Source organism: Pelobates fuscus, chromosome 3 (assembly GCF_036172605.1).
Source record: "Pelobates fuscus isolate aPelFus1 chromosome 3, aPelFus1.pri, whole genome shotgun sequence".
In the NCBI taxonomy this organism is placed as follows: domain Eukaryota; kingdom Metazoa; phylum Chordata; class Amphibia; order Anura; family Pelobatidae; genus Pelobates; species Pelobates fuscus.
This window is the reverse complement of record NC_086319.1, coordinates 48,273,490-48,300,334: the sequence shown is the minus strand read 5'-3', so window position 1 is coordinate 48,300,334 and position 26,845 is coordinate 48,273,490. Positions and strand designations below refer to the sequence as shown.

At 39.2% G+C, this 26,845-nt stretch overlaps 1 protein-coding gene across 1 annotated transcript; it reads left to right on the top strand.

Annotated features, from left to right (window-relative positions):
- Positions 1 to 2,566: 2,566 nt before the first annotated feature.
- On the top strand, positions 2,567 to 22,685 carry RAB21 (RAB21, member RAS oncogene family). Its single transcript, XM_063447006.1, has 7 exons — positions 2,567 to 2,914; positions 12,493 to 12,552; positions 14,156 to 14,263; positions 19,082 to 19,145; positions 19,237 to 19,291; positions 19,368 to 19,456; positions 20,783 to 22,685. The coding sequence occupies exons 1-7, from the start codon at positions 2,759 to 2,761 to the stop codon at positions 20,917 to 20,919; spliced, it is 669 nt and encodes a 222-aa protein (XP_063303076.1). The 5' UTR covers positions 2,567 to 2,758; the 3' UTR covers positions 20,920 to 22,685.
- Positions 22,686 to 26,845: the final 4,160 nt, after the last annotated feature.

The window sequence follows — 26,845 nt, the reverse complement described above, 5'->3', positions numbered from 1 at the left end:
TGCAGAGGCTACCTTAAACCAATGCTCAGCTCAGAGAGTGGTTTATAACTGCAGTGATTTGTAACATAATCTAGCAGAACTATCAATCAACCAATGAACCTCTCACTTCTGGGCTGCCTTTATCAATTTTCTTTAAATGGTGTGTGCAGATTTGCACGCAGAACTTGGAAAGAGCTCTCTCCTCTCCAATTGGCCTCTGTCGATTACTCTAGGAGCTAGCATGGATGGAATCATAAAATACAACATAAGCTCAGTGGAAAACTTGTTAAGTGTGTCAAGTAAAATACAAAGAAAATAAGAATGTGAGAAATTGGATGGGATAGGAGTTTTACAGGTAGATTAAAGGGACACGATAGTCACTTGAACAACTTTAGCTTAATGAAGCAGTTTTGGTGTATAGAACATGCCCCTGCAGCCTCACTGCTCAATCCTCTGCCATTTAGGAGTTAAATCCCTTTGTTTATTAACCCTAGTCACACCTCCCTGCATGTGACTTGCACAGCCTTCCATAAACACTTCCTGTAAAGAGAGCCCTATTTAGGCTTTCTTTATTGCAAGTTCTGTTTAATTAAGATTGTATTATCCCCTGCTATGTTAATAGCTTGCTAGACCCTGCAAGAGCCTCCTGTATGTGATTAAAGTTCAATTTACAGATTGAGATACAATTATTTAAGGTAAATTACATCTGTTTGAAAGTGAAACCAGTTTTCAGAAACAAAGTGATTTAACTCCTAAATGACAGTGAATTGAGCAGTGAGGCTGCAGGGGCATGTTCTATACACCAAAACTGCTTCATTAAGCTAAAGTTGTTCAAGTGACTATCGTGTCCCTTTAATCTACCTGTAAAACTCCTATCCCATCCAATTTCTCACATTCTTATTTTCTTTGTATTTTACTTGACACACTTAACAAGTTTTCCACTGAGCTTATGTTGTATTTTATGATTCCATCCATGACACTAAACTGCTTTATTTAGCTAAAGTAATTTAGGTGACTATAGTTTTCCTTTAAGGTTTTTTTTTTGTTTTTTGTTTTTTGCAGGAGTTGTCAAGAGTGCTGAACTGATCTTGTATGTGGCATGAGATATCAAGGCATCCACCCTTAAATATCCTTCAATGAAACCATTTATGTAATATTCATTGTGGGTGGGAATAGCAATTTGTGAGCTACATTTTTCAGACATCTTTGTCAGCCATTGGCAGAAGGGTAGGCAAATTCACAATCTTTCCAGGACATGTATCACCCCTAAATAATGATGCCACGTAATAAATAGTTATATACAGCAGAAACATATTAGGTTAATTCAATAATTAAGGCAGTTTCTTTGGCATTGTTTTTAAATGGTGACATAATTTCCCTTATTCTCACTGCAAACGAAAATGCTGCCTTCAACAGGAAGAACTGACATGTGTCCAGGAAAATGTGTATCTGGCAGAGATTTTTTGAAAATGTAGTGGAAAACAAATGGAACACCAGTGTTAATCATTTCGGTTCTAAAGAAAGTAAAAAATGTTTTTAAAAATAACGTCTACTTTTCTAAAATGAATTTCCACAATTCACAATACATGCACTTTACACCACAGAAGATACTTTAAATGACCACTTCTGCTTTCTGCAGAGGCCATGGTGGTAGGAGCCTGGATGTGCCGTGTTGATAAAGTTTTGGCTGCGAAAGGCGTCCAGTGTCCTCCGAGGTTTTGAATCTAGTTACCCCCCTCCCCTGTTCATACAGGTGTGTAAATTTGGGTTTTGCATTGTTTGTACTTTTTTTGCACTTTTTCTGTATGTATACCCTGATCCACTATCTTGCAAGAGGTTTGTTTTGTTTTCAACCATATTGTGCATCGTATGAATAACCCAGTACTTCTAAGGACCTGCCTCGCGGAAGTAGTCCATTGTAAAGCGCTACGGAATCTGTTGGCGCTATATAAATGGCAATAATAATAATAATTAGTAGTCTGGATTTACTGAAGGGGGTTCCATTTTGAGACGTGGCACACATGGACAGCTTCATTGAGACAAAGTGGTCTGGGTTCCTACGGCGTTCCTTTACGTAAAAAAAACACAGAACACAATACAGATAGCTGGAGCCATTATTTATAACAGGCTTCCCCAAACTCCTGCCCGCCAGATGTTGCTGAACTACAACTCCCATAATTCTCAGCCTATCTATTTCATTCATAGAATCATGGGAGTTGTAGTTCAGCAACATCTGGAGGGCCGGAGTTTGAGGAAGCCTGATTTATACCAAGAATGGTGGGAAAATGCAGCATGAAATTACATATTTTAGACAAAAATAGCACAAGTGGGCAAAATAAACTAGTTGGAGTGATTTTGCAATGTGTTTGTTTTTGAATTAGGAATTATTTTGCCAATACCCATAATTCCCAGTGTTGGGATAACCCTATGAGAAAAGCCATCACTCTGCCTGCATGCTGGACCACCTCATCTTAGAGAGTGCAGAGCTGCCACAAACCACACCCCTTATGGTTACGTCACTACATACCCGCCTCCCTCCCGTGGCCACGCCCAGCCAACAGCCACCCCCCTCCTCCTGACAGCTCACGTGACCCCGAGAAGTGACGTAAGAGGAAGAAGTCGCCATTAGAGGGAGGCGGATAGATAGACGGTTCCCAGAGTCCTTGGCCTGTCACTAGCGCTCTGTCACCCCTCCCCCCCTTCCCCGTACCGGCCTCGGGAGCCCGGAGCTGCGTGTGGGCCTAGATTGCGGCCTGGGTTCCCAGCTCCAGCAGTCTCCATGGCGGCAGGAGGAGGAGGAGCGGCGGCGGCCGGGGCTAGCAGGACCTACTCGTTCAAGGTGGTGCTGCTCGGGGAGGGCTGTGTGGGCAAGACCTCGCTGGTCCTCCGCTACTGCGAGAACAAGTTCAACGACAAGCACATCACTACCCTACAGGTGGGACCCGGCTCCTGTGTGTGCAACTACAACTCCCACAATGCTCTGCCAGCCACAACACTGCCAGAGCATCATGGGGCTTGTAGTCCTAGAACTGCTGGGATTATCCATCCTTGAGGATGTAGACTAGAGCAAGAGTGACCTAAGGTAGACAAATCCCAGTGTGTTGTAAAACTGTTTATCCATTTTATGTTTCTTTAAGATGGCCAAGCATCATGGGAGTAGTAGTTCTTCAGCAGGTGGTGTTTCATAATTAGTTTTTTTAATTTGGCTACTATCTATCTAGAGCAGGGGTCCTCAAACTGTGCTGAACTACAACTCCCATGATTCTTTGAATTACATAGCCAAAGAATAATGGGAGGGAAGGGGGGGTGTTTGAGGACCCCTGATCTAGAGCCTGGAGTACCAGCCGTGTGTGTGTGTGTGTGCGCGCGCGCAACACGTGAGTTCCTCAGAGTTTCCAGGAAAGCTCACACTTGTAGTGCATGTGGTCCTCCTGTTGCTCAGTCTGCATTTTGCAGGTTGGCAGGGCATCCTGGGTAACTTGGTCCATAATAAATGTAGTGCTGAAAGTTACTACCAGTCCCTGTTTCACAGATACCAGGCCAAGTGGTCCCTCCCTGTAAGAATAATATTCTGCTTGGAAATAGAGCTATTTCTGTAATGATCTTATCTGTTCACTGACACTTACCCATTGGAAAGGCTTGTGGTTTTAGCCTCTGTCTATTTCTATAGAATTTCTAGAAAGTGCTCGTTCTTCTGTTTTGTTTCATATTCCATTTCTGTCACTTTGTGCATAAAGCATTGTGCAGGTCGAATATCACAAATTATTTTGCTGAAGTGAAGATTAGAAGTGTGTATAACAGCTGTAATTTGTTTTGTATAAAAAACTTTACAGAAGTCTAACTTCATATAATGTGAACCAGTGATGTGGATGTAAAGTTCATCTTCAGTTTTTTTATTTATATATTTTTTGTACTTTGACCTCTTTAGATAATGCATTTAAATAAATTACATTCTCTCTAAAATCTCTTGCAGTTTCTGTAGTGAGCTTTGCCCACACTAGAATGCCTGAATCTAGTCAGAGTATTCTGTATCTAATAAACTCAAGGGCTAATGGGATTATAGTTTATCTATTGAAACCTTTTATAGACCTAGACAACCACTATGACTTAGTGTACACAGCAGTCTTTTACATTGGCAGATAAGAGACCGCATCTATGCACAATGAAGTGGTTTTGGTGCTTAGTGTTCCTTTTGAAAAAGCAACTATTTTTGACTCTCTCCTTACTCGTATGTCCATTATTACACTTTTTATTTCTGATATCTTTGGGTGTTATGCTGCTTTATCCCTAACCCATAAATATTTCTAGGGCTGCACTGTTATTGAGTGCCTTTTCTCATATTCGTATTAAACTTTCGCTTAGTCTCCAATTCTCTAGGAACTCTGAAAAATCACCATTTATGGAAGCATGACCGCTAACCAAGTAAACGGTCCCTGAGGCATCTCACACAAACAAGATTTACTGAACTGAATTGTTAAGAATTCACTATAGAATTACAAATTGTAGGAGGTTTCGCCATTTGCTGTCGTGGTCTGTTGAGCAACCTATTGCTTTTAGTTAGAAGCTGCAATTTATATTCAAATTTTTTATTTGTAAGTGAAAATGCTTTACTACAGTTTTCTGTTCGCTTGTCAAGGTAGCCACCTCACCTTTTCCTGTAGAAATCATAGGGGGGAAAAAAATGGTATTTGCCTCTTGCTCAAGTGCCTAGATTCCTTCAGTGCTGCCAGCAGCTCTGGCTCATGAGTTGATGAGAGGAGCATTGGAAACTACGTGGTGGGCACGCATCCAAATGCTTCACATAAGAAACCATTGAAGTCAATGCTTTTCTATGAGCGTCTGCGTCATGTGACCGTTTTCTTGGTCAGTGCAGTGAAGCGCCTCTAATGGCTGCCAGGAACACAACGACTTGTGGTGGATTTAAAGCATCACTGTCACTCTCTGGGGACTTTGCATAACTTACAAAGACCCTCAACAGTCACCTCTCCTCTGGCGGAAAAGGAGGGGAGCAGGCAAAGGATAAAATGTACTTGCCTGATCATGTCCCTTGCTGGCACCTTTTTATTATCTTCCGTCTGGTTCTATTTTGCTATGAGCTGACGTCACTACTGTACTCTCCCGTCTGCGCTCGAGTACTCTATGGAGGAAGCATAGAGACCGTGAGAACTTCCATATATACAGCTAATATCCAATATGTCATTGGTGACTGCTTGGAGATTGACACTTCTAGATGCCAAGTGTCTAGAAGTGTCAGGCTTAGGAAAAATACTGAGACAAAGTAGTCTCTACTTTGTCTCTGTATATCTTTTGCTTGAGTTGGAATTCCAGCCAGTGTGAGTATTAAATAATGATTTTATTTTTAGGAAATACTAATGTTGCATGGATGGGGTGAGTGGGACCGACAGTGCTGCTGTACCCCTGCAGTGTAAACATTGTGGTTTTTAAAGAAACTACAATGTTGTCAGGGTTAAAACTAAAGGACCACTTCATTGAGTTGAAGTAGTCTTGGTGACTTTAGTGGTCTCTTTAACTACCTGCCACCACTAATGCTCGTAGCTGCTGCCCAGACCCTGTTGTAAAAAGCTCTGAATGATCCTGTGAAAAACGCTTGGGTGGGCAGTGCTGAATGATTAATATACAAAAATAAGTCCTGCGCTCAAACTCCTACAACCCTTGCTGACTGACCGCATATATAGCTGCGGGAAGACAGAGCATGGAGTGACATTTTTGCTAGCACAGTATAGATCATTTTACAACTCTTCTGAAAATTGCTGCTTTTCCACATTTTATACTTAAAGTGGCTCTGTCACCTCAAACATACCTTACTCATATTGTTCCTTTTTTTTTTTTTTTTTTTTTCTCTTTCAGAACGTGTTCTTTTCTTAATTTCTGAACTAGTTCTCTTTAAAACATAAGACAAAGTAGGGGACTAATTTGTCTTGTATATATTTTTTTAAAGAGATTTAGATCAGAAATGGACAAAAGAACACATTTTGTAAGAGGAAAAGAGAGAACAATATGAGTAAGGTAAGTTTGAGGTGACAGAGCCACTTTAAATATACACATTTTGGGTGACTGTGATATTGACAAGTCAGAAGTGTGGAGGTGGGCCACAAGATAGAGAGAGATATATTTATATATTTATTATATTTATATATTTATATATTTATATATTTTATTTTTTTTTGTCAGATGGTTTGGCACGGGACACATGCATTCTCACCCAAATGCATCTTCCTAATATTAGGTACTTGTAGACACAAGGAGGTACCGGTAATTATTTTTTTTTTCCATCCTTTTTAGATGTTCTGCTAATTTTCCAAATCATAAGTAATGTTGCAATTTTTTTTTTTTTTTTTTTTAAAGTGGGTTGCTTTCAGTTTCAAACGTAATCTGTTTTATTAGGAGACCTCCGTAAAACAGCAGGAACCTTGCTGCACAACTTCCTGTCAATGTCTGTCTTGCACAGATCTGTAAATATAATCTGGGACATTAGATTCTGATGAGACATTGCATGATTCTAAGCAATAACGTATTGTACTCTATTGCTCAGTGGTTAGTTTCAAACATGAAGGATGTTCTTTTTGTTATGGTTGCGTGACTTTTATAGTTTACCTAAAAGATTGTTCAAAGTGTGGCTTAATAATGTATTATCCAAGTACACTACAAGTTTTCACCATATTGCTTGGGGTAGCTTTCCTCATGCTCCATCCCCCATGGTTCTTACATTTTGTCTTTGTGTAACAATCAGTGAGAAAATCAACCAACAGAGGCTACATTAAGTTTTCTTCTGTGTACTAGAACTTTGGTATTCTAAGTAAACAGACAGGAACAACTCAGAAATAAGAAGCACCAATTAATAACCAGTAACATGCATTTGGTTCTTGCAGTTTGCCGGGAGCTGCTATGATAAATAAGCAGATGTTACATTTATCATGCACTTTTTGGATTGGAGCAGCATAGCTTGGTGCAAGATTTTCCTTACTGAAGGTGCTAATAAGTGCAGCTTTAGTGGTACAAATCTATGCATAACGGACAGTTTGGAACTGGAGATTCCACCCGACCCCCTTCATCCTACAACATTTGTAGTTTCATTGGTCCCACACTTTAAGATGCCATCCTTGCGAAGAACGATCCACTTGAGATTTGTGGGACATTCACACACTGGCTGGCAATTTCTGTAATCTTCCCATGTTCAATAACTGAGAAAAAAAAGTTTTTGACTATTGGAATATTTTCATGTTCTGGCAATTAAATTCCTTTTCTTTTTTAACCAATTGTTGTGTGGTCATGGAGGTTTTAAGGAAAAACGTGTATATATATATTTTTTTTTAATTCCTCCCTGGAGCTGTAAAACGTGAAGTGAACTTTAAAAAAGAGGGGATTTTCTTTCTTTTTTAGAAAAACAACTTTTTTTTTTAAATTCTAAAAATTCCATCAATTTGCATGGCATTTTTGTACATTTTAGAAGCTGCTTTTCTTAAGTCTTGCTACCTCAGAGTTATGAAAAAATATAAAGGTGCGATGCCCAACAGCTAAGGGGATCTGTTTGCCTTAGAGTTGGTTAAAGGAATCCTCCAAGCTTTAGTGGTTTTGGTGCCAGGATTGCCTTGTCTCAATAGGTAGTATTGATACCGGAGAAACTGACGGAAGCCAAGCACAGAGAGATGGACACAGGTTTCTATAGGAAGGAAGAGATTCTTTATTCGGTTCACCGATCGGGACTCAGAGGGACTAATGTCTCCAAAATACAAGTTCTGAGCCCCGGACAATAGTGCAGGCTCCCTATATAGGCACATAACTCCTCCCATATTAAGCTCCACCCGCACATTCTCTTGACCAATCAATACAAATAAGAATTAACTTCCTGTTTGACCGCATGGCCTGTCCAGCACAATGGAGGAGGGGAATACTACATCCTGTATTCTCGCACATGCTCCGTACACTACTGATCATATCTTGCCACGTGCAACCAACTGATCGATACGTCAGCATATGCACGTACACATGCCACGTGGTAATCTCGGCCTACTAAATTTATTTTTACCGAGATTCCACCACAGTATGAAGTAGTCTGGTTTTGAATGCTTTGACTTCTTAGCTGGGGTCTGACATGAGCTGCTGTACACCTTCCCTCCGAACGCTGGATTTTCCAACAGCTCATTGGATGAAAGCATCGGCTGGGGAGCAGAGCAATGCAGATACCAGGTAATGTGATTTGATTACTTACCATGGGTTGACCAGGGCACTCCTGGCACACCAACCATCACAGGAGACTCTAGTGGCTATGGTGCTTTGAGTGTTGACAATTACAAGTTCTCCAAACACCTAGCAAAGGTATAAATGTGTGGAGTATTGCAGTACTCTGGAAATAGAGCATAATACAAACCTGGAGTCTTGGAGGCAGTAGAACACACAAGTCATGTGAAACTTTCCATTAAAGGAACACTATACACTATAACCACCACACTAGTTGCATGATCTATGTAGAAATATAGAGCTGCCGGGGCAGGACCATTGTACAGTTAAACAAAGTATGAAGTTGCAGTAGAATGCACACAGAGGCCTTTTTTTGGCAGCATTGTCAAGAATGCAGCGTTTTGGAAAATTCTCGGTCACTAAGAGGTGATTATGTACCTTCTGACATAATATAATATTTGTGTCAAATGCTGATTAATCAATCTGTATTTGTTTATAACCTTCATACTTTAATACATGACAATTGCCTGTAGAAGCCAACCACTATTGCTCATGTACAGATCACAGCTAAAAATATTTATTGGCATAAATATATAGGAAGGCGGGATTGGGGGGGGGGGGGGGAGAGTTCCTTTTCTCTCGTGTTCATGGAAGCAGTATAACAGGAAATAAAAAAGGGTGGCATTACTTATCTCAACTACTGTTGTCATGTACACAATTAATACTCACATTTTCACTTCAGTTTTCCCTCCTAAGCAAGGTACTAAATCTCACTGTCATAACTTTTTTTTGTTTTTTTTAAGATACTTTATTTATTTGTGACAGTCTTGTCAAAAATATAACGTACCGTACAGGTGGTGCGAAAACACAAAGCATACAGTTTACGGTTGGCTTGAACGTTGAAGAATGTTGCTGTCTGTTTCCCTGTAGGGGAGTTAGACATGCTTTCCGTTTTCCATGGACACCTGTCTTTCCTTTGGATCATATTGTATGCGAATATAAGGTACTGTTCCCATTGTCCCCTCCAGGGAGTAGCTAGAAGAAAGTCAGAGAGAGCAGAAAAGAAAATGAAGTAAAGGAGAAAAGAGTCTGGGTCGGCAGGGATAGGCCTCTTCAGGTCAGGATTTTGGGGTTACCTTGCTGGGTGTTGACTTATTTTTTTTTTTTTTTAAGTTGGAAAACAAATGGTTATCTTTTATATGGGCCAATTTACAGGCAATGAATTGACAAATGGTATAGTATGGTGAATTTACATTATTGCTAAAGAAATACTTGAGCTTAAAATTCTAAAATATGAAGTCTGCCAAAAGATAAATGTGGTCATAAGATCAATTATAAACCTTGAAGTTTATACAGATTGATATGCTTGTGATACCAATGATTACAAAGTTTTTTTTTTTTTTTTTATAAATGATCTCCTGTATATTTCGTGATTTTTAAAAATATAGTGAAGATTAGTCACTGGCATTAAATCCGGAAAAATGAAGGGACAGCAAGTCACAAGGCGTTCATAAGATGTTGCTACCAACAAAATGGGAGTTCTCCCCATTTTAAACACATTAGCCAGCAACTGTGAGAATCACAGTGAGAAACGCGGAAGCGCCTCTAGCGGCTGTCAATGAGACAGCTGCTAGAGGCTGGATTAACCCTATTATAAACATCGCAGTTTCTCTGAAACTGCCATGTTTATAGAAGAAAGGGTTAAACCTAGCTGGAGCTGGCACCCAGACCACTTCATTAAGTCTGGGTGCCTATAGTGGTCCCTTAAGGACACATGACATGTGTGACATGTCATGATTCCCTTTTATTCCAGAAGTTTGGTTCTTAAGGGGTTAAGTCAGAATTTGAGTAATTCCTAGTGAATATCCTAATTTTAGACCAAAATAGGATACCTGTATAATTGTTCCAATTAGTCTGCTTTGGCCTTGAATTTGAATTTAATTTGAAATTTACTTTGAATTCCCTACAGTGCTGACTTTATTATAATGTAAGCTAGTTCAGTGCCGTTGTTGTTAACTAAACTGCAAAGCAAGTTTAGAGAAATGAGAAACAAATGGAAGTCAAATTATACAATCATGACAAACTGTTTAATTTCTCCTCCTCTGTTAATTTGCAGTAGAGATGACATTGCAGGAATACCACTTACATGACTGATTTGATTAACAGGATGCCATTAGATTGCACCTTATGTCTGGATGTAAAGACAAACTTCCATGTGTTATTGTTTTCTTTTATTAGTGGACTAAAGTATTGGATCTTTTACCTGGATCATCATGTATGCACTTCTTGGATAATCCTTCTGTTAGTTACCAAAACTGCCGATACCCTGTTTAAATTTAAATGGACGTAGCCGTAACAGATCATCCAGGCTGGATTGCAGTTGGTTTTGTTTGTGTGTGGTTTCTTTTTATTTGTTTGTTGCAATAATTTAGAGACCATAAATGCAGTTCTTCCAGTTTTTATGGGTAACCAGGGTTTGGTTGCACTGAATTCCCGTTGACCATTTGGGTACCTAAGAATTGACAGAGGCTCAGAAACTTTTTTAATTTTGGAAGTGCCAAAATGATCCATGCGTTTTTGAAAATGGTTTGGTTTGGGTAAAACAGGTGTAAGAAATTACGACCCTCTGCTCTTACAAGAATATTCTTAGGGAATGCGTGACAAATAAGACACAAACACAAGTGTATAATAAAATGTATTGTTAATATTGATTTAGGATACTGTTACAGATTTTAGGATATACACATAACCACATCCAGTCCAAAACCAAAAGATACATAGTAAAAGGGCAATACTTATACATTTAAATGAAGATTTTCCCCTTGCGCCCTCATGTTTGGTGGTCTGAGAGAGTCTCTCTATTCGTCATGGCACAACTGCTTGCTGCGCTGTCCTCCCCGACAGAGCAAGAGAGTGACCTCCTTGGCTGTTGTCCTTTTTAAAGACTGATTCTTGCTGTCATTAATAACTACAAGTCCCAGAATTTATTTTCCCTCCCAAAAGTGGTTTATCCTGCCCTCTTTTCACAGAGAGTTCAATCTTTACACAAGTCCTTTTCTCTGATCTCTTCCCTCCAGTTACACTAAAACACTGTGTAAAAAGTGACCAGTTAGGGTTGGTTTCTGGGTAGATTGGACAGGATGGCTTGGTTTAACACAAACTTCATGGTTATACCTAGATGTTGATTACTCTGATCTCCTGATAACATGACCCTTGAAACCTTTTTATAGTAAAGATTTGTACCCTTTGATGACAACCTCCTTTTAAATGTTAATGAAATTCCATTGTGAAACCAGATAGCTTGTTACACAACTGACCTTCACAAAGCATATGTCAATATATTAAAATAAAAAATATAATTTTTGACAGTGACTGACTGCTCCATTTAAACGGTAAGAAGATCTCAGATGCTCGTTAACCTTCTATAGCACTGCTCTGCTTATCCTGTAGGCAGGATTTTCTTAGGATGCAAAGACCCCACATATGGACTTCCACCATAACCACTAATCTCTGCATTAATGGTTATGCTACCCCCCTTACACACAAACTGGTCCAACTGTTTGCTGATGATTGGCAGCATACTTGGAACCACTTGGGCACAGAACCTCTGGTGCAGGACTTGCATTATTGGCTGAGAGCGATAATCTGACACTCTTGGCCAATGAGCTAGCCCTTCGGAGATCTGGCTCTCATAGGAAAGTGACCTGCATCTAGCAGACCCCAGGTAAGTTGGTAACAGTGTGTGTGTATATATTTATTAATAATAATAATATAATAATAATTTTTTTTTTTAAACTGTTTTTGGGGGTGGGGTTGCCTGGACAATCCTGGCACCCTATAGTGGTTATGGTGCTTGGTGTGTTGCATTTAGAGAGATTTTTGAACTCTCAGACATTATAGTTTCCCATTCCTTATGTTTAGATCTTTATATGCAATTTTCAACATGACTTCTTACTGAATTAACACTATTTGTTGCTTCCACACTATGGCAAAGTAGGCTGAAATCTAAATATCATAATGTATGCTATAAATAAAAAAACAAAGCTATTCTGGCTCATAGAGGGACAGTGCTTTTTTCTAATAATTGCTGTTTGTATGCCAAATATGAGTGTGTGTAACATGTGACAGATATGGAGATATTTATATTTCTTTATATTGTCCTTACCCTAAAGATGTAGGTGAGGATTGTGCAATCTAGATGAGCTTGGTTGTGAAACCTTCTTGTAAAGTATTAATATTCATTCTTTGTGTTTTTTTGTTTTTTTTTTATCTGCATTTTAAAAAAAATAATCTCTTTTTTTTTTTTTTTTCCAGGCATCATTTTTAACAAAGAAATTAAACATTGGTGGAAAAAGAGTGAATCTTGCAATATGGGTATGTTGATCATTAAGCATCTAATATGTGCCTTCATATTTTTGCCTTGAATGAGAAGACAGAATATAAAATCCTGCAAGAGGAAGTGATGCTAGGGTTGAATTAGTGTAAACCTGAAATATAAACTGCTAAAAACCAAAACAAAAAAAAAACCCTCCCCCAAACAGAAAAAAAAAAACAGAATAGAATGAACTGAAGCGAATGTGACCATCATGTGAAGTCACACGGCGTGAACTTTTTTTTCACTCCATTGTGTGAACATAGAATGTGACGGCAGATAAGAACCATTCGGCCCATCTAGTCTGCCCCATTTTATAAATACTTTCATTAGTATTAGTCCCTGGCCTTATCTTATAGCTAGGATAGCCTTTATGTCTATCCCCGCATGCTTAAACTCCTCCACTGTGTTAACCTCTACCACTTCAGCTGGAAGGCTATTACATGCATCCAATACCCTCCCAGTAATGTAATACTTCCTGATATTATTTTTAAACCTGTGTCCCTCTAATTTAAGACTGTCCTCTTGTTGTGGTCGTTTTTCTTCTTTTAAATATAGTCTCCTCCTTTACTGTGTTGATTCCCTTTATGTATTTAAATGTTTCTATCATATCCCCCCTGTCTCGTCTTTCCTCCAAGCTATACATGTTAAGATCCTTTAACCTTTCCTGGTAAGTTTTATCCTGCAATCCATGATGCAGTTTAGTAGCCCTTCTCTGAACTCTCTCTAAGGTATCAATATCCTTCTGAAGATATGGTCTCCAGTACTGCGTACAATACTCCAAGTGAGGTCTCACCAGTGTGCTGTACAATGGCATGAGCACTTCCCTCTTTCTACTGCTAATACCTCTCCCTATACAACCAAGCATTCTGCTAGCATTTCCTACTGCTCTATTACATTGTCTGCCTACCTTTAAGTCAACAGAGGTCTACAGATGGGCCGAGAGCCTCAGCTGGTACCCAGTCCGAGGCTTCCTGACTGATGCCGTGGACTGCAATGGAAGATAAGGGGCAAAGCTGACGGCACCGGACTAAAGACAAAAGTTGAACGGTTTAACCCTTTCAGTTAAGCCGGTGCCCGGGACCTCCTAACACCATAAGTTCTCTCAGATGAAGTTGTTATGGTGCCCAGAGTGTTCTTTTAACCGTTTCATAACTAGTGCCATATAGTGTCTACCACAAAATATGCTGTCTCTCTCCACTAATAGTCCTACTTTTCATTTGTAGCAATCCGTAGTGAACGGGCAACTTGTCTCTTAATTCAGAGTGTGCCTCGCTCCCCAAAACCTTAAACATTGTGTGAATGAGGCATGCTTCAAGGTTAATGGAGTCAATTTACGTTTACTCAATATTTCCTCCAACCCCCCTTCACCCAAGTTAAAAAAACAAAAACAAAAACTTATGAAACTGTGTTGAAGGGGTTAATAATGTATTTGCTATTCAGTGATGGTGAGTGATAGACAACTGCCTTCATTGACCTCTGATTAAATAATAATTTGCTAGATTTCCTTGTACTTATTTTATCACCAAAACTCTCAAACAAATTTATTTAAAACATTCCATGAACACGGTATCTGGTCATACTTTCGTCTTCTTTCTTCCTCAGGATACTGCAGGGCAAGAAAGATTCCATGCGCTCGGTCCCATCTACTACAGAGACTCTAATGGAGCTATTTTAGTATATGACATTACAGATGAGGATTCGTTCCAGAAGGTAAGCTTGCCATGTCACCATGTCTCATACTGTGCTCTTTAACCATTATTTTGGTTTCCAGCCAGTCCTTATCACTGAACTACTCAACACCTCTAAATGTGTTCTGCAGAGTCATTCTCTTTAGATTATTATTTTCATGCTGTGTGTCTTTCTGTCTCTGTAAATGAATACATACGCTCTTCATTGGTTCTCACTTAGGTTGTCTCACGTGAAAGGTAGTAACAAGACTGACCCAAATATAAACTTGGCAAGTCAATGTTTGTAAGCTTGTGACCATTCCATCAGTGCAACATCCTGTGATAACTGAATCCTATTAATGCAAAAGTTACTCTCCGCACCAACACATTAATGCATGTAATAGGTTTTGGTCTCATTAAAGGACCACTATAGGCACCCAGACCACTTCAGCTTAATGAAGTGGTCTGGGTGCCAGGTCCAGCTGGGATTAACCCTTTCTTCTTGTCAGGGTATTTACATCGCAGACATTTTGTGCTATGATAGAAATTAAAAGTGTATATTGTCAGTTTCACTCAGAACAGAGCAGACTCCATTTTGTTATTCTCAAGCTAACAAAAGACACAAGATTTCTATCCCTTCTGTAAAACTAACCACTTTGCCAGAAGCTAAGGAATGTATTTTATATACAAACCTGTTGATAAGAGATGAGAACGGGGGATGAACAGACTGTCTAAATGCTAATGGAATATAATCAATTCTAAACCCAGACATTTGTGACAGAGAAGAGTAAATAATTTAATTTTACTTTCGATATTGTATAACGTCCCATTGTAAGTTTAGGGGTCAAACTTAGTTATAACTGTCATATTAGAAATTATAGCCGAATTTGCCAGACACATAGTCTGAAGAAAAAAGAAACTCTTTGATCTGACAGTAAACTTAAATTATAGACAACCATAAAGATAAGGTAAATGAAGTCAAAATAGCCACCAGGAAAAGTTTTCCTGGATAGGAATGTTTAGTGGGACGAGACTGCCCTCTATAGACCAAATACTTAAATTGCGATCTGAAAAGTAACCACACCTCTAGTTTTCTATTGGTCTATCACCTTGTGACGAACAGTGAATTTTCCCTTTAAAAAAAAGTTAAGACAAAGGGAAGGGGGGTATGCAGAGGAATGCAGAGAAAGCAAAGGGTATGCAAAGGAGGCAGTCAGGATCGCAGGCTAAGAAAGAAAAGCAGAGTCAGAGCAAGAAATCCAAACAAGTTCCTGAGACTACCTACTCATCAGATGAGAATGTCTACTCAACTGGTAATTATACTGGTTTAATTTAATTAATCTAATTTTAATATTTTTCTAATAGCATGATATATGACTGGATAAATCACGATCAGATTTAGATATTTAGTAATCTTAGTTAACTAAGAAGTATATATTAAACTTTCTATTCTGCAGATAGAAAAGATGAATTACCGTATATACTCGAGTATAAGCCGACCCGAATATAAGCCGAGGCCCCTAATTTTACCCCAAAAAACTGGGAAAACTTATTGACTCGAGTATAAGACTAGGGTGGGTAATGCAGCAGCTACTGGTAAATTTCTAAATAAAATTAGATCCTAAAAAAATTATATTAATTGAGTTTTTATTTACAGTGTGTGTATATAATGAGTGCAGTGTGTGTGTGATGCAGAGCCTTGGTGGGGGGGTGGGCATTTTTATTATTATTTTTTAATTATAATAATTGTAATTTTTTAAATTTTCTTTTTAATATTATTATTTTTAATATTTTATTTTATTTTTTTTCGTCCCCCCTCCCTGCTTGATACATGGCAGGGAGGGGGGCTCTCACTCCCTGGTGGTCCAGTGGCATTGGCTGTTCAGTGGGGGGGAGGTGGGCTGTCAGAGAGCACTTACCTCTCCTGCAGCTCCTGTCAGCTCCCTTCTCCTCCGCGCCGGTCCGTGCAGCTCCTCTGTCAGCTCACACTGTAAGTCTAGCGAGAGCCGCACTATGACCCCGCGGCTCTCGTGAGATTTACACTGGGAGCTGACAGAGGTGCTGAACGGACCGGCGCGGAGGAGAAGGGAGCTGACAGGAGCTGCAGGAGAGGTAAGCGCTCGCTGCCAGCCCCCAGTCTGTATTATGGCAATGTAAATTGCCATAATACAGACATTGACTAGAGTATAAGCCGAGTTGGGTTTTTTCAGCACAAAAAATGTGCTGAAAAACTCTGCTTATACTCGAGTGTGTATTTATGTGACATATCACATGTCAGCATATCGTGATATTTATCCAGGTGTATTGATTTGCTCTAAAATAAGATAAAATATCTGTATAGGCAAGTTAAAATTCTGGTTATAGAACATGGTAGACTACTCTTATTGGATGGTTCCAGGAAGTGACTAATGAACTGGTTTAAATGTTATTTTATTTAAAATTACATGAGAATAGATCTTAATTACCGTATATACTCGAGTATAAGCCGACCCGAATATAAGCCAAGACCCCTAATTTTACCCCCCAAAACTGGGAAAACTTATTGACTCGAGTATAAGACTAGGGTGGGAAATGCAGCAGCTACTGGTAAATTTCTAAATAAAATTAGATCCTAAAAAAATTATATTAATTGAATATTTATTTACAGTGTGTGTATATAATAAATGCAGTGTGTGTGAGTGCAGTATGAGTGCATTGTGTGTGTGTGTGTGTGTATATATTAATTGAATATTTATTTACAGTGTGTGTATATAATGAATGCAGTGTATGCGTGTGGGTGCAGTGTATGCGTGTAAGGGTGCAGTGCGTGTTTGTGTATGTGTTGGTGGGGGTGGGCATTTTGATTGTTATATTTAATTATTTTATTAATTATTATTTTACTTTTTTAATATTTTTTTTTTTTTATTATAATTTTTTAAGTCCCCCCCTCCCTGCTTGCTAGCTGGCCAGGGAGGGGGGCTCTTACTCCCTGGTGGTCCAGTGGCATTGGTAGTTCAGTGGGGGGGAGCTGTCAGAGCTATAACTTACCTGTCCTGCAGCTCCTGTCAGCTCCCTCCTCCTCCGCGCTGTCCGGTCAGCTCTTCTGTCAGCTCCCACTGTAAGTCTCGCGAGAGCCGCAGCTCTCGCTAGATTTACACTGGGAGCTGACCGAGGTGCTGAACGGACGGCGCGGAGGAGGAGAGAGCTGACAGGAGCTGCAGGACAGGTAAGTAACGCTCTCTGCAGCCCCCACAGCCCCAGTCTGTATTATGGCAATGCAAATTGCCATAATACAGACTTGACTCGAGTATAAGCCGAGTTGGGGTTTTTCAGCACAAAAAATGCGCTGAAAAACTCGGCTTATACTCGAGTATATACGGTACTTAGGTCTAGCCAGCATTGAAAGGGTTATTTTAACTGTCAGCTAAAGTTTTATGGCCTTACGCTGCAAGAAAGCTTTTCTGTGTGTGTGTAAACTTTCACTCTCATTCTCTGTGATTTTTTGTGATTTTATTTATATGGAATACATTTCACTTACACGATAACGATCTTTGGGATCTGAGAATTGAAATAGTGGGCAATTCTCAACTGTTTACTATTATTATAACTGTTATACTATTATTATCCCATAAATATCCCCACATTCTATAAACATAGCAGTTTCAGAGAAACTGCTATGTTTATAATAGGGTTAATCCAGTCTCTAGATATGGAGGAGGAGAGTTCCCTGCCCGGCGCTGGAAAAAGAGGTCAATTTAACCCCTTCCTCCCCCAAGAGCCCGGCGGGAGGAGGGCACCCTCAGGGCACTATAGTGCCAGGAAAAGAAGTTTTTTTTCCTGGCACTATAGTGGTCCTTTTAATATGCGGTGTAATTTTTTTGTTTGTTTCCCATACTCATTTTTACGGTTTTACGGTTTTGCACAAAAATATTTCAGAATGCTGCTGGCACCATAAGGCTCCTTAGCTACACCCTCTCATGTCAGGCTACCTTATCAAATGTATGCATGCAGTACAGTTCCTTAATCCAAACTAAAAAACATGTTTTAAAGAAGGAAAAAACAAACAAGCACTCTTTTTTTTTTTTTTTTGGGCCATAGTAATCCTTAACTGGTCTGCTCCCTCCCCTCCCCCCGCCTAAATCCCAAAACTGGGGGAAATAAAAATTGAACACTTATCACCCTTCTATCACTGAGGCAAAGTTCTCCTGGCCACCCGATCTTCACCCCAATGACATCACTCCCCGTAGCTAAAAAGGGAAGTCATAGAGTGCATGGAAGCTGACACCATTGGACGTTTGTCGCCAGCAGGGGGCTTGCTGACAAATGTATAAACGCACAGTCGACCTAAGCCAGGCTAGAATTCTTGGTGCTAATGATCCACCAATGCCCCTGCTGGAGGTGATGTCACACTTGTGTGCTATGTTTCAGAAACGCTCAAGTGGTAGCTTTAGTGGAATCATCAAAGTGGTCATGGTGCTTGAAGTAACCCATTAAATTACTAGTCATGCTAACATTGCAGTACGAAGTATAAAAGGGACAGTGCACCCAGACAACTTCAATGAGCTAAAGTGGTCTGGGTGCCTACAGTGTCCCTTTAAATTGAACCACAAATGTCGGTGAGTAATATATAACCAAGACCTGTAATTTTGTATACTTGTTTTATAGAATCAAATTTTGAGGTGATCCGCAGCCTTTTTGTTAAGCTCAATAACAGTGTAGTTTAAACTGCCATATACATATGACATTCCATGGATACTGAACAAAAGTTGTACGTACACTACAAAATAAGATGGATATTTTGGTGTTTGTTTTTTGTGTGTGTATATTTCAAAATTTCTCTTGTTTTAAGGAGACTATAATTAATTAATTACTCTGCCCCCAGGTTAAAAATTGGGTGAAGGAACTCAGAAAAATGCTGGGAAATGAAATTTGTTTGTGTATAGTAGGTAGGTTACTTGAACTCCATACAAAATGGTAATTCTGTGTATTGCGTGGTTTTCTAACTTGGCCTTGCTAATTAACGGCTGTTTCTAACAGGTAACAAAGTAGATTTGGAAAAAGAGAGGCACGTCTCCATTCAAGAAGCAGAAACGTAAGTTGTTGTTTGTAGCTCAAGGATATAGACTGGATGTTCTTTTCTAAAATATTAATTCCAATTCTTTTTAAAGGTATGCTGAATCTGTGGGAGCAAAGCACTATCACACTTCAGCTAAACAGAATAAAGGAATTGAAGAACTATTCCTTGATCTTTGTAAAAGTAAGTCAAATCTATATATTTAAAATAAAAAATGTTTTATATTCTTTATTTTAGTTGTGCATTGCCACATCAGCTTGGTGCAGGCATTTCAGCTGACATAGAGAAACTGTTGCGTGGCATTCGATAACATTGCACATTTTCATGGAATAAGACAGAGTAAGATTAAAGTAATAATAACAAGATGGCTAACATGTCAGACGCATAGTAAGGTAGACTTAGAGACAAGTCATGTTAAACATACTGACATTATGGAGCATAAGAAAGCAAACTTAGCTAAAGGGGACATTTCCAATTTGCCACTTTGTATATAAACAAGACCTGAAATGTCACTGTCTCCTCTGTGGTTTCTGATTTGTGCTGCAGCCGGTAGCGGGCTACAGATCAAGCTGTCTGATGTTTGTAGAGGAATCGCCCGCTCCGTTGCCTTTTTTTCCTGCTCTTTGCTCCGTGAGAGTTGCCGTCCTGTGCCGGGAGTGTTGAGGCAATACCGTTTGTGAGCAATCACTTGTGGCAAAGCAGCTTGGAGTGCCAGCTTTCTCCAGAAGGCCGAAAATATGTTGTCATGCCTCTGAAGGCTTTACTACCTTATTCTCTGCCATTTAGGAATTAAATCACTTTGGTTTCTGCAGCCCTAGCCAACCCTCCCACCAACTGTGACTGACACAGCCTGCTTGAAAACAAAAAAGTGTTAACTTGAAAAGTTTTTATCTCCTACTCTGTAAATTGAACTTTAATCGCAGGAGGCTCCTGCAAGGTCTAGCAGGCTATTAACAGTGCAAGAGATAAGAGTAAAGGCTAAATTAAACACTATGCAATAAATTAAGTATAAACATTAGATCTCACTTTACAGGAAGTGTTTAGGAAGGCTGTGCATGGTTCATGCAGGGAGGTGTGACTGGCTGTATAAACAAAGTTATTTAACTCCTTAAGGGCACAGAATTAAGCAGTGAGACCACAATGGCATTATCTATACATGCTTTATTTAGCTAAAGTTGTCTTGGTGAATATATTGTCCCTTTAATGTTTACTCCTTCAGCACTGCCAAACTGAGACTTTGTATCGAGAGTTAACTCAACTGGCTAAATTGTGAACCTGTATAAATATTTTGCCACTGTAATGTAAGGTGTAATGTTTATGGTGCTTGTACTATCCCTGTTTATTTATTAGTGCAACTTGCCTCTTACAAAAAAAACCCCAACCCTCATCTGTGTCTATTGTATTTGTTATCCTTTTTCATCTGATATGGAGTGTTACTTTCAATCTCCTATAGTATGTAGTGTGTAAAGTAATATGTGCATAATCAATATTTATTTTTTTCCTCCCCAGGAATGATTGAAACGGCACAAGTAGATGAACGTGCAAAAGGCAATGGCCCCAGTCAGTCAGGAGCTGCAAGGAGAGGAGTGCAGATTGTAGATGATGAACCACAGGCACAGAGCGCTGGAGGATGCTGTTCTGGATAATTGTATAAACTGTGTGCAGATTCCCCACCCCTGTCAGGAAGATCGCCATATTTCAAGTCACATATTCTTTTACTATTGGAGTAATAGAATTTAACAGTATTTAAAGGGAAAAAATCCTATAACAAGGCAGAGACCAAGTGCTATACTAGTGGAGTTTGTGACCAGAGAATTGGCGTTTTCTACAGCTGTTAACAGAGCAATTACCAATGGCCTTTTTACATATGTATTTTTTTTTTTTTTTCTTTCGTGAAGAATAATATGCATGTAGAAAAGACCTACTTAAAGCTTCATTTATATTCTTTTTAAATCTGATCCTTATTTAATAACTTATGTAAATTGTTAGAAAGGTATGCATTTTTCTGCAGTCCTTTTTTTGTATTTGGTGGAAAATTTAATTGTATTTCCTCTAAAATACAAATTCATTTTTTTTTTGTTTTATTGGCAGATGCCTGTCATTCTGTTTTTTGCAGGGTTTTGCACATGTCCTAACTGTCCACTCTGATTCTACTTCGTCCATTCTGTAAGCTGATCTGGTAAATGTGCACTGTACATTACATATTAAATATTTTATCTGCTTTTTCATGTGCAGAAATATATCCTATAATGTTGTATGACTTCACAATTTCAGCCTTTTTTATTTTTTTATATATCTAGGAAGTTACACACGTACCCATCGTTTTTGAATATTTCAGTCTCTTTTTCAGAAGCAATCCTTCAGCAATCTCACACTTAGGCTAGTGACCCATTTGACTCTCTGATCACTTTACTTTCCTATAAATTGCTCTGAACCTTCTGGCTGCAATCCATATACCACTGCAGACAACATCAATTTGTACTGCAATTCTGCAGAACTCTCTGCAAGTGCAAAATAAGGCATTGAACTGTACTGGTTCATAAAGACCTAGGCCATCGCAATTACTAACCCCAATGTGTTTGTTGTAGAATAAATCATTGTTGGTCGCTTAACAATGGTAACATCTACGTCTAGTTCCAAAATGAAAGTTTATCTTTAGAACTTATGTGTATCTTTATTTCTCTCTGTTTCACGTTTTGTCCTTTTAGAAGTGGCCAAACTATTTTGTTCTATATACACATTTGTGAACATAACATTCAATTATTTGATGCACTAAGAACAGTTAAACTCTTTTAAATTTTTTTTTTTTTTTTTTAGGTGATGGTATTAACATTGTGGTTTATTTAGAAAAACTGTATATATTTCTTGTCTGTGTGAAGGTTTTCCTGCATTATATATTTGAAGATGAAACACATAGGTGTGTCTTTTGTGGTCAAGTGGGATTTAAAAGAAATGTTTTAACTTTGGACATTGCCATTGTTGAGCGCTAGTAAAAATGTCTGATATATATATAGTTAAAAATACCAAGTGCTGTTATGGTACCGAACATTTGATAAATCATGTTTACAGTTATGGTTTAACAGTGGGGTACAGAAAAATCACAATCTAAAGATATTTTGGATACAGTTAGTTTCCAGAGCCATTACACCTGTAACGAACAAAGCAGCAGAGGCAAAATAAATTCAATGGTTCTTATGTTTTAAAACTTTAATATTCAGTGATCTTATTTAGTGTACCATATATGCTGAATTTGGCTAACCTCAAATGAAAAACCGAATAGGCTGTGATATTAGTGCAATAATGAGAATTCTGTAAACTGTTTAATTTGGCTCTGGTGCACATAAATTAAATTAGATACATATCAAAGAATGGTTAAAACTGAGGCATACATTAAAAAAGTTGACATATTATTTGTATTTGTACTTTATACCTTTTCATTCATTATAGTTCATAAAATATATACGACTTATTAATATGTCACACCATGGACCCTGAGGTTTAACAAACAAACCAAACCTCTCTTTCCTGTCACTCTCTCTTACCCTTAAAAACAAAACAGGAAATTGTGCATTTTGGTTTTGCATGTTTACTCTGTAGGCGTATAAATATTATTTGAAGCTACTACAAGCCCTACATGTCTTCCCCAGCACAGACTCTCCTCTGTGTGGCTGTCCAATCACAGCTTCTAAGTGAGCTATTATGTGGCTCTCTGTCTCATTAGTTGCCATTGCAAAACATCACTGTGATGTCTGGAGGAGGCGACAGGTGGTAGACCGTATGGTTTTCCAAGGGGGGATAACTTCAGGGTTAAACCGCTCAAATCATTTACTTCATAAGGTAAACTTGTGCCCAAGGACTCCTGCACCCATAACTCCATTTAGATCGTGTTTGAGGGATAGGAATATACTTTTAAAAAGACTTGACCGGCATCATAGCAAGTTATTAAAAACAAAAAAAAAATAAAGCGCCATCTCCATGTCTCATTTCCAAGAGAAGTGTTAACACCTTTAATATCTGAAGATATATATTCCTGCATACCATTTAATGAGTGAAGGGGGACCCTTTTTTGTAATTTGTGTAAAAAAAAAAGCTGCCTGTGATTTATAGATTTGTCTTGGGAGTAAGTCTAATAATAATAAAAAAAAAGTCGGGGAATTTGAACACTCTAATGCTCCATAAAATGGGTGTTAACACAATACCTCCCGCGAGCAAACTTTGCTTTTATTTATTTATAAAGCATTCATCTTTTGCATTGCTGTACAATGGATACACCAACAAAAGGTAGGAATATGAAATAGTACAATGGATGATTTGTTCCAAAATTGAAAATTCCTGCCTTGAGATTTAAAATAAAAAAAATCCAAAATGCTGTTCTGCAACATGCAGAGAAAATGGTACATGAACTTACACTAGCCAAAAAGAACGGACACTAATACATGCTGTACTTTCTAAAGCAGTGGTTCCCAAACCAGTTCTCAAGGCATCTCTAAGGTATTTATTTTTTACATTTATTTTTTTTAAAGAAAAAGGGGAGAAAAAACACCCCACCATGGTAATTCCTATATCCTGAACGGCTGGGGGGTGCCTTGAGGACTGGTTTGGGAACCAATGTTCTAAGTGTTGAACATTGCCATTCTAAGTGATCATCAGTTGGAAGCAGTGTTTACCAAAAAATAAAGTACACCGTACAAATAAAGTTAAAGCTTTAGCTTGCTGAAAAGCTTTCTAGGTGAAGAGTGTGTACTTTTTTTTTTTTTTTAATTCCTCTTTTATAAATTTAACTCTGTTACACGCCCTTGACTTTCAAGTAGACAACGGGTTCTGTTACTTCCTGGTTTGGTTAGCTCAGTGGAGCTAAACTCAATAGGCAGCAATTGCCCAGAGCACCTAACTTACAAAGACTTCTCATTGAGTTGCATTGGGAAGTCTGTGATTGGGCAGCCACAGAGACTGGGTTTGTGATGAAGCAGACGAGAATGGCAGGTTTTTATAATAAATGCATAATTGAATGCATGCAATTTTTCATTTGGGGCATATCAGCTAAACAATTACTTTTATTCATTTTGTATTTGGACAGCGGAGTGTCTTTAACATTTTCCCCACAAGTTGTAACGAAATCTATAGTCCACTCACAGCTGATTGGATAAAAATACCAGGTAGAAATTAATTTCTGTGACATTCTTTAGACATGGGCATATAACCTCTGGTTTTCATACTTAATTTTAAGATCTGTCCACTATTAAAGCAAGAGGAGGTACAGAAAACACTAATTATATATTCGAATCATTCCGCTATGAAATCCATTATGGGTTACTTAGGTGTGTCCTCGTGAAATACATGCACATCTGCCACCTCGATGAAGTCCACTGCTTTCCTGGAACTAGTAACAACGGTTAAATGGTCACTATAGTCACCTCGACCACTTCAGCTCTTTGAAGTGGTCTAGGTGCACTGACCCTAGTGCATTTAGAGTTGCAATGTAAAACATTGCAGTACCAGAGTATCTGCAATGTTTACATTACAGCACTAAGTCTACATCCAGTTGCTGTCTGCCTGACAGCCACTGGAGGTGCTTTCTGACACCTGACGGAGTGCGCGAGGGACGGGGGAGGCAGAGGGAGCTGTAATTCCAGGAATACAGCTTTGTATTCCTGGCACTATAGTATCCATTTTACAGGATTCACTGGGGGCAGGAAGGGGTGTACAAGGCACCATATTAATCTAGCGTGGGTACAGGACTACACAGTTTGGGAGAGTGTCAATTCAGTTAGGCCCCACTCGAGCCTCTGGAATGTGCAGTGACATCACCAAGGCACCATATCTGACCCTATACCCAAGTAGACTTCAAATTATGCCCATCAGGCAAGCGAAGACACGAGTTAGAAGCTGCAATTGAGGAGCTCTCATAAAATGTGTGCAGCCGCCATGAAGTACAGGCCCTGACCCTTACCGTTAGATTCTGTTATAATTGCACTTACTAGGCATTTAATATATAAAAGCACCTCTTGATTCTCAGCAGAAAGGAGCCATCTCGCCCCTTTCCGGTCACTCCTTCCTCCATTTCTAGTGGGCTAGTAGAGAAGGATCTGCTGAAAGAGACACGTAACATGCAATAAAATATACTAGAACACTTCCAGTTCTACGTTGTTCATCTGTACAATCAGTCTTCCTCAGGACAGCTAGTAACAGTATCAGCTAATGTCATTTTATACGAGTCATATCCCACACCTGTCCTTGAAACCTAGCTCAATTTATGAAAGATAAGCAGATGTTATAATTACACTTGCAGGGTTAAGGGTGATGGGAGTTGGCACCCAGACTACTCCAATGGGCAGAAGTGGTCTGGGTGCCTGGAGTGGTTCTTTAAGGATTTGCCATCCATCCCCCAGACCTGTAGTATAGGTGGTTTATTTTATGTAACTTAACAGAGAGATATTATTCCAAAGTGTCTGGTCAAAATGTTTCTATAGATCGTTTATCTTGGAATTAACATTATGGTACCAGGAGTGCATGCAGGCCCCCTTTGTAAAAAGTCAAACTGTTTTTCTGCAAGGAGCTGCTCCCCTCCTCCACTACAATCTCACGCAAAACATTTCTTGACCACATAAGTGAATCAAATTTCTTTGCTAATGTTCCTTTCAACTGTTTGACAATAGCAGTCAGTCAATTTATATGAAATTCCTGCTAATTCCAACAGACAGCCGAATGCAGTGACAAATTCAGCTGAATAACTGAATGATCAAATTGTGAAAACCAGATGGCATCTGCCGTTTACATAAAGGGACTCTCCAGTGCCAGGAAAACAATCAGTTTTCCTGGCACTGCAGGTCCCCTCTCCCTCCCTCCCACCAACCATTCCCGGTTGCTGAAGGGGTGGAAACCCCTTCAGTCACTTACCTGAGACCCCCGCCGATGTCCCTCGGCGGTGGTTTCGGGTCGCTGCCGCTCCTCCTCTTCATTACGTCAGCCGGTGGGCGAGACTGATCCCGCCGGCCGGCCGTGGAGACCTTGCCGCGCATGCGCATTAGAGCTCTCCATAGGAAAGCATTAAAAATGATTTTCAATGCTTTCCTATGGGGAATTGAATGACGCTAGAGGTCCTCACACAGCGTGAGGATGTCCAGCGACGCTCTAGCACAGATAATCTGTGCTATGATCCAGGAAGTGCCCTCTAGTGGCTGTCTAGTAGACAGCCACTAGAGGAGGAGTTAACCCTGCAAGCTAATTATTGCAGTTTACACTTGCAGGGTTAAGGGTAGTGGGAGTTGGCACCCAGACCACTCCAATGGGCAGAAGTGGTCTGGGTGCCTGGAGTGTCCCTTTAATACATCCCACAAGATGGGTTATTTACTAAACTATGCAATGTAGCAATTGTAAATCCCATAGGCAAAATGTAGGCAAAAATAAGCAATTTGTTATGTTGACGAGTTATTTCAAATAATCTATTTAAGCCTGAATATTACCATTTGGATTTTAATCTAGTACAATTTGGAGTTTAGTGAATAAACCCTAAAGACTAAAGTGATATAGTTAGCGCTACCTTAACAGTTTACGGTTTATTTACTAACAGGT

What these genes read in the sequence shown, in the direction of transcription:
- RAB21 (XM_063447006.1), top strand. Translation starts at nt 2,759, where the DNA reads ATGGCGGCAGGAGGAGGAGGAGCGGCGGCGGCCGGGGCTAGCAGGACC. An exon ending in GAGTGAATCTTGCAATATGG is followed by an intron (nt 12,553 to 14,155) that starts GTATGTTGATCA and finishes TTTCTTCCTCAG; the next exon opens with GATACTGCAGGGCAAGAAAG. An exon ending in ATTCCTTGATCTTTGTAAAA is followed by an intron (nt 19,457 to 20,782) that starts GTAAGTCAAATC and finishes TTTCCTCCCCAG; the next exon opens with GAATGATTGAAACGGCACAA.